The 7,728-nt window shown below is 43.8% G+C and overlaps 1 protein-coding gene across 2 annotated transcripts; it reads right to left on the bottom strand.

Annotated features, from left to right (window-relative positions):
* chaf1b (chromatin assembly factor 1, subunit B) lies at positions 1-7,728 on the bottom strand. Of its 2 annotated transcripts, none has more exons than XM_019263120.2 (14): positions 7,609-7,728; positions 7,227-7,360; positions 5,528-5,660; positions 5,302-5,422; positions 4,818-4,921; positions 4,595-4,691; positions 4,419-4,503; positions 3,977-4,070; positions 3,812-3,881; positions 3,638-3,729; positions 3,388-3,547; positions 2,551-3,138; positions 1,258-1,346; positions 1-399 (listed from the first exon to the last, which is right to left on the bottom strand). In XM_019263120.2, the coding sequence occupies exons 2-14, from the start codon at positions 7,350-7,352 to the stop codon at positions 299-301; spliced, it is 1,860 nt and encodes a 619-aa protein (XP_019118665.2). In that variant the 5' UTR covers positions 7,353-7,360; positions 7,609-7,728; the 3' UTR covers positions 1-298. The 2 variants fall into 2 exon arrangements, with proteins under 2 accessions (XP_019118665.2, XP_027147142.1); XM_027291341.1 differs by lacking the exon at positions 7,609-7,728 and adding an exon at positions 7,517-7,562.

Raw genomic sequence — 7,728 nt, 5'->3', positions numbered from 1 at the left:
TTTTTTTTTTTTTTTTTACTCGAAGGTTTTCGAGGGCGGGCTTAGTTATACAAAATATACAATACAATAACCTCAGTACAATACAAAAACACATCTAAAAAGAGTAACTCAAGGACACGTACTGCAATGAGTGCAGTGTTTGAGATTTAAGCTTCGTCTAGTTACATGAAGCACAGTCACTATCAACCCCCCAACACAATGCTATTGCACTGTTACATCCACAGGGAGCCTCTGCGGTTGTCGGCTTCTTTAACTGTCACTCTTTTTTTAAATCTGATATCATAGCTCCCAGTAAACATTAAGTCTGGGTGGCACTGGTCTTTGCTTTGCCCTCGCTGGTCTTGGGTCGTTTGGACTCTGGAGGCTGGCACACTGGATCGCTGGGAGGAGAAGGACGCTCTGGAGGAGTACAGAAAAAAGTAGGGATCAGTTACAGACGACGAGAATAGTCTCCTACTGTGGTCTGAGAACGTCTGTTTAACTCTAAGACGCAAGAGGATTATGCGGCATACCAACGTACTAGTAAAGAAAGCATTGAAATGTATGTGTTATGTTCTGTTTTGTTGTTTAGATGTTTATTTCAGTAAAATTGACAGAATAATTCCACTTTATTCAAAATTCCTGGGTCTTTTTTTGTGGGTTTTTGTGCGGCTGTATCACTCAAACAAAGTCAGACTGTGCAAGAAACATGAGCAGGCAGATTTTACAGACTTCAAAAAGCAAACCCTCAAGGTCAGCCAAACTCAGCTTTGGCCTACAGTGCCTTTCCTGTGCAATGAAGAATTATTACCAACGTTTACAGCGTGCCAACTTTCAGTGGTTTTGGCCAATCAGGATGTCCCATTAGCTCATTTACAGCTTTGTCTGATCGTCTCGCTGCTTGCTTTTCTTGCATCACTGGATTTCAGTGTAATGATGTCAGTGTTCTCAGATCCCGGCAGCTACTTTGGCAAGTTTAATCACACCCATTGATAATGGGAGTGATGGTAAAAACTATAAAAACGAGCCCCGAAATGTTGACGTCATTGTTAGAGACAGCAGATGTCATTTAAGTTGGATTTGACGAGCCGCCGTGCGTCGAGGCAACAATCTGACTCTATCAAGAGAAAAAAAAAAAGGTTGGATTGGTGCATCCCTAATCATGACCAACTGTGGGATTAAGGCTGCCACTGAGGACGAGGGAATTTTCCAGCACTAATCGTTTTTTTTTTTAAATCATAAAATGTCTGAGCATGAAGGACAAAAGCCCTCACTAACCATGTTTGGCCTTCTCGGTGGAGGAGGGAGTGCGGAAGAGTGAACCAACAGCTGGAGATCGGGATGCAACGGGAGTCAGAGATACTCTCCTGTAAACAGAAAACAGATTTAAAAGCATGAGAGCGACACCAAAACACACACGACACAAGCATGAACTATGACAAGAAGAGTTGATTTCTGTTCCTCTTCATCTTTGCTTATCTTTAGATTCATACTAGTAAATCTAGTCAGGGCTAGCTGCTCCGAGTTGCAGATACAAGGCAAACACGAGAGCATGTGCAGACCTGCCATTGTCTTCACACAGTCTGCCACACTGATTATTATTTTATAGTCAGTGGGGGGTCCAACGAATCCCTCATACCAGACAAAGCTTTGTTCTGCCTGCCAGTACTGAGACACCAAAAACATCCCGAGCCCGCGAGAGACGTTTTTATCGTTCCTGCATTAATAATAAAAGTATATTTTTAAACGTTTTAAAGAACTCTGAATCTGTGTAAGCTGCATCTTTAGAGATAATCAGCTTAGTTACTCAGACCATCAGTCAGGGGGGAGGGAGGGCGGTGGACACAGCGAGCTGTGTGGAGTTACTTCCTCAGTCTGACTGTCAACACATTTGAATAGTTCAGAGTATTTCCATAAATTAACAACGTGTGCTCTTGTGTGAGGCAGCGCCCGAGCCTTAACACCACCTACGAGTTCATCTAAACAGAGTTCTGAATATTGTCGATGAATGAATGTGTTTGAGTTACATTCAATCCTGCTGCATGATCCATATTTCATGCTGCTGATGGTGTCACTGCACTGATTTCCTGTCGTGTGAGCGTCACCAAGACTTGTGGTGATCGAGCTTAGATCAGAAAACTCTGATTGGGTCTCATTCTTTCTCATACTTTTCTGGTCTCTTAATTTAAAAGATTTATTCAGATACTTTTCTGAGTAATACAAATGATGTAAAAATAGTAGATCTGTGATGTTACAAACACAGGAAAGCTAATTAAAGCAGAAAAATGTCAGTTATGAAAAATACCAGTCTGCAGCTTTTCTTCATTTTATATCGATGATACTGAGTGTGCAGATTCCACCTGAGGTCTAAATAATTATGACTGACGTTTCTCATTATTTCCCGACATATCTAGGTAGATTAAATCATTAATTAACAATGTACAACAATGCCTTAATACACACATCTACTCTCACAGGCACTGAATAATCTGCCTGGCAACAAGCAAACCGATCCTTTGTTTGCCTTTCGCTCACTCCGACTGATTCAAACATCAGAACTTCTGCATTTACCTCGGGGTGGGCCCCTTTGGTGTGGTTGTACCGTTTGGTGTGGTTGCACCTTTGGGGGTTGTGGGCCCAGGAGTGTTAGCACTGTTGAGGACTTTAGGGGTGGAGGGAGTGAGGGGAGCGATGCGTGGCTGCGTTGCGGAGGCTTTGAGGGGGGTGAGACGCAGTTGGGGAGTAGAGGGCGCACTAGTGCTCGTGGACGCTGTGGTCTGAGGTGCTGAGGGAGCCGCGGCTTTAGGTGTGGAGGGCTTCCCCCATCCCTCCAAGGTGTTGAGGGTGATCCTGCGAGACTGAGGCTTGGACTTGGCACTGGGGACGCTCTTCTTCTCTTCTGAGGGGGTCACGGAGGGGGGGGCGTCTTTGCCGGTGCCGGTTTGGGATGCAGGAGTCGGGGCTGAGTTTGGAGGCTGGGTCACGGGAGATGAGGTCTTAGACGATTTCTTGCCCCTTTTCTCAACACCAGTGTTTGGAGTGAAAATCTCCAGGGTGGGGGGCTCCTTCAGAGGAGTGCCCAGCTCCCCCGGAGAGAAAGACAGGAAGGAGCAGTAGCCGTCTGTGGAGGACACAGCCAGGAAGGAACCGTCACGAGACCTAAATAGGATGTGACGGACAAAAACATGTCATTGGGCAGAAGGCTGAATGAAACACAGAGCGTTTCATACCTCTAATGGTCACAAGAATCTGATATTAAAACATTAAAGATGCCCATGTGTTTGTTTATAATCTTTTCCTGTACCCTAACAATGTGTAACGGACACACACACAAATTTACTCCAGATTCAAAAAAAGTGAGCTGTGCACTAAAGTGCTACAAACAACAGACGAGAGTCCTCGGTTTACCATGTGAGGTCGCTGAGCGTGTGGTAGTGGACATTGGAAACCAGGCCGAAAGGAAGCGTCTGCTGCGTGTCGTACAGGAAGATGGAGTCCTCAGACGCCACGGCGAACACCATGCGGTACGGCAACTGGAATACGTTGGGAAGAGTCTGAATAGAACCGTCTGTGGAGGAGACAGGGAGGAAAAATTCAGAGCACATACGAGTAAAACATGAAGGCACGCAAAAATCAGAGGCTTCATTAGCGTCCTTACCTTCTCCTTTCTTGGTCCTCAGTTCAAAGTAGACTGGGCAGCAGCGCACGGCCAGTGTAGCTTTGGATGGACACGGTAAGTGAGCGATGGGCCTAAAAACAAACAAAAGGAATTCTGTCAAGGACACGGCGTCCAAAAAACTACGAATGCCTCAGAATGTTACACAAAAGTCACCTCTTGAGGCTCTTCCTGGAAAAGATGTACGTGGTGTTTATGATGTTTTCTCCAATCTCCACGCATCCAGCTGAGATTAACAACAGAAGACAGAACATGGTTAATAAAAAAACATTATAATTTCACCAGGTGAAAGCTACATTTTGAGCATGCTGTGTAGGTAACCTGGGGCGAGCAGGAAAGACCCGTCCGGTGTGAAAGAAAGACGCCGGAAAAATGACCTCATACTGTCGTCGTGGAACATTCTGTATTGCTTGGCCTGCGAAGATAAAGATACATTCGACACTGAGAGTTACATGTCTCAGTCACTTGGCAGCAGGCCTTTCGAGATACGAGAGTACATTTTTATTCTAAGACCAAATATAGGACATTTTCAGACAAATTAAGATGCGTCATAAACAAGTTTTCAACAGGTGTCCAAAACAGGAGCATGAGTGACAACAGGAGGTTGATTATGACTAAAATTAGGCATAAAGTTCAGTACATGTAAGCATGGATGAAGGCTTTACAGGATATCTAAATACATTTGTAATTTTACATAGCTACTTCTGGCGAAATGCATGACTGAACAAAAAAAAGAAAACCAGAGTGTGAATTTTCAACCGACCTCTCCCTCTGCAAGCGGCCCAGAGCTCATTTTACTGACACAGAAAGCCTTCTTCTTGGTGTGGGTACTGTACACACGCATAACTCTGAAGGGGGAGGAAGAAGAGAAACACCTTAAGCATCAAGCTGCTGAAACATCACCAACACGTAGTGTGGTCTGGATGCCTGTTTTCTTGCCTGTCGCAGCTGAGAGTGGCTACATATTGCCCCAGAGGATCCCAGGTCACCCCCTGCACGTAGCTCTTATGGTCATTCAAGATACACAGCTTCTGTCCTGAACACAAAGATACACTCTCACATATTTTGTAGTATGATGCGGATTTGCGTCGCTTAAACGCCTCAGAGATACGACGGATGAAACAAGAAATGTATGGATAGATATCTACGAGCGTAATCAAACCTTTGTTTATGTCCCACATGACTGCGGTGTTGTCGACGGACCCGGACACCATGAAATTTCCATCCCGTGTCCAGCAGACGTCATACACATCCTCTATGTGTCCCCTGAAGACAAATCAAGAAATCTCTTTGTCACGCCAAAAAAAAAAAGACAATACGAGTCGATCTCCATATTCAGACTAAACGTTATTCACGACTAAGTAAAGATTCTGAAACGTTAACCGCCTCACTTGTCTGGGCTTTGGCGATTTTAAAGTGCTGACCACGACACTGATGCAAGGTGAATAATAGAATTACAGTGTAATCCACCAGGAAAGTGCACTTGCATTATTGATCGGCCGACACAATGCACTGCCAGATGACACTGAATTGCATTACAGCAAAAAAGTTAGGCCGGGTTTAACACGGACTCCACACTGCGGTCACATCGAAAGGAATAAAGACTCCCGTTCTAACTCGATGGGATCGTGAGAGTTGTCGTGTACCTCAGTGTCTTGACCACAGACCAGCTCTCCTTGTTGAGCTGAGCGTCTTCATCCTCCTGGAACATGGGCGGCTGCTCCGGCTCCTTCGAGTCATTGAGCTTCCACAGCAGAATCGCTGCATCTGAACCAAATAATAAAAATAAAAACCACACACAAGATTACCAAAGGACGCTGTGTTTGGTTCAGCGCCTTCTAAATAGTAACCCTTAAATTGACATGGACATACCATCTCCTCCTGAAGCAAGCAGCTCTCCATTCGGGCTAAAGCGCACCACATTGACTGCCTTGGTATGTCTCGCCAGGTTAGACAGAAACTCCACCACCGCCTTCCCGTCTGGGCCCGTGTCAACCCGCCACAGCTGCATCAGGACAAAGGTCAGCTCATTAAACAAATTCTCCATGTACAGCTTATGCACGACACCTAAATAAACTTGTTTACTTAATCAAAAGTAATATTTTGTGCTTGTGTTTGCCGGTAATTCACTTTTCAAGCATGAAACTCGCTCGTGAAACAGAACAGATACTTTATTTTACATACATAACCCACAAATGTGCAGGGATGGTGAAGTGATGGGCAGCCTCACATCTCTCCAGCTACTATCTACCTCTATACTTTGGTCCATGCTGGACTTGATCCGGCCAAACCAAATCCCTATCCTGACTAAGCCTCCCCCCAAACTGACTGTAAACAGTTTGAGGACGACATGGTTTGTGGTATACCACAATCTGATTACAAATCTACCCCAAAAATATTTTTACTGCTTTTTATTTCAAATCATACGCGTGGAGACAATTTCTGGCAGTCAATATTTAAAACCTTTTCAGATGTTTGACCGCCAGGCGAAGAGTGTGATGGCTTTTGCATCTCTTGTAGCTAGGCGATTGATATTGTTTAAGTGGAAGGAGAAACTTCCCCCAACCTATAAAATGTGGATCAATGACCTTCTACACCACTTTATTAGAGAAGATTCGTTACTCTACAAGAGGATGTATTACAAAATTTTACTCTACATGGAAAAACCTTTTTTAAGTTATATAGAGAAATTGGATATCGCTAATATTGGTGTTTAATATGACTGGTGTATAATCTGCAATTTTGTACAAGTGTCTGCTTATAAGTTCAATCAATACTGAATTGTCAAATGGTACAGCAATATTGTTGCAGGGATGGGGCTCTGTTGGAGCGAGGGGGGGTGATGTTTTATATTTGTATTATTTCTGACCACTTAAGGTTCTGTATCTATGTACTTTGTACACTATGTCTGTTTTGTATAAACATCAATAAAAAGACTTGGAGTAAAAAAAATCATACGCGTGGGACAAAGTTTGTAGAAATAACAGGTTGAATATGTAAAAATTTGATGTTTTTAATCTATTAAAAGGTGCTGGGAAAAGGCCTTAATGTCATATTAAGTACCTCGATATGAAAATGTTATATTACACTGGGGAACACAGTTTTTGTTGATTAAGGTCTGACAGCTGTCTTTAATTAATTTTTGGGTGCAGAATCCAAAACTGATCTCAGTTTTTCTCCATCACGTCAAGTTTTTGAACTATAGGATCCCTGTTTTCTTAAAAAAATCTGAAAAACAAAAGTCTGTGCAATGATCTTTTTGCTCTCTCCAAACCACGGGGATACCAAACACCAACTTTTCACGTGTTCCTTTGGTCCACATCCGTAAACTCTCCACACACTGTTTGCACACTTTGTGAGGGGCCCATGTCTTGTTGTCTTGATCACAGAGTTTTACTTTAAAATATGCAAAAATATGCTTGTTTGACAAATGCACTGATGTTTGCTTTCCTAGCACAAACACAGCAAAAGGAGTCAGGGTTGTTTATGTTGCATGTACACTGATTAATTAAAGTGATCTGTGGTTTTTAATCTGCATTAACTCTGATGCTGGATCACAGTTTGCACTCACTCGGACCGTGGTGTCCACTCCAGCTGTGGCCAGCCGGTGGACGCGTCCATCGGAGCTGTGCTGGAGGTCCAGGCTGTAGACCGGCTCCTTGTTGTGCCATGCGATCTCACAGGTCACCAGCTTCATGTTGTTGACTTCAAGAGGAGAAAACAAAGTGCAACACTTTAGACAGACTGGCCTACAGCTCCACATGCGGGATAACTGTTACAGAGAAACTGCTGCGAGCAGCTAACGCAGCTCGCGGTTATTTTTAAAAGTTACAGACAAAAGATGAATAAAAGTTCACACACGTCACTTTAACTTAACGAGCATGCTCGTTAGTGATAATTGTATCTGCGTCTTTGAACTGAAGTTATCTAGAAGTACCTAACAGTGTTTTTACCTCCTGTTTGTCCGGATGAAGAGACTCACTCACTCACTGACTGCTCGGTGTTTTTCCCGCGTACCATTCGTTCAAAACTTCCGGTGGAATAAGCTGCAGCGATTGGTCCAAAACCCGGAA

Source organism: Larimichthys crocea, chromosome XVIII (assembly GCF_000972845.2).
Source record: "Larimichthys crocea isolate SSNF chromosome XVIII, L_crocea_2.0, whole genome shotgun sequence".
Lineage (NCBI taxonomy): Eukaryota > Metazoa > Chordata > Actinopteri > Sciaenidae > Larimichthys > Larimichthys crocea.
The sequence above is the reverse complement of the archived record's forward strand: the minus strand, read 5'-3'. Positions and strand labels throughout refer to the sequence as shown.

What these genes read in the sequence shown, in the direction of transcription:
- chaf1b (XM_019263120.2), bottom strand. Translation starts at nt 7,352, where the DNA reads ATGAAGCTGGTGACCTGTGAGATCGCATGGCACAACAAGGAGCCGGTC. An exon ending in GAGTGGACACCACGGTCCGA is followed by an intron (nt 5,661 to 7,226) that starts GTGAGTGCAAAC and finishes GTCCTGATGCAG; the next exon opens with CTGTGGCGGGTTGACACGGG. An exon ending in GTCTTTCCTGCTCGCCCCAG is followed by an intron (nt 3,882 to 3,976) that starts GTTACCTACACA and finishes TGTTAATCTCAG; the next exon opens with CTGGATGCGTGGAGATTGGA.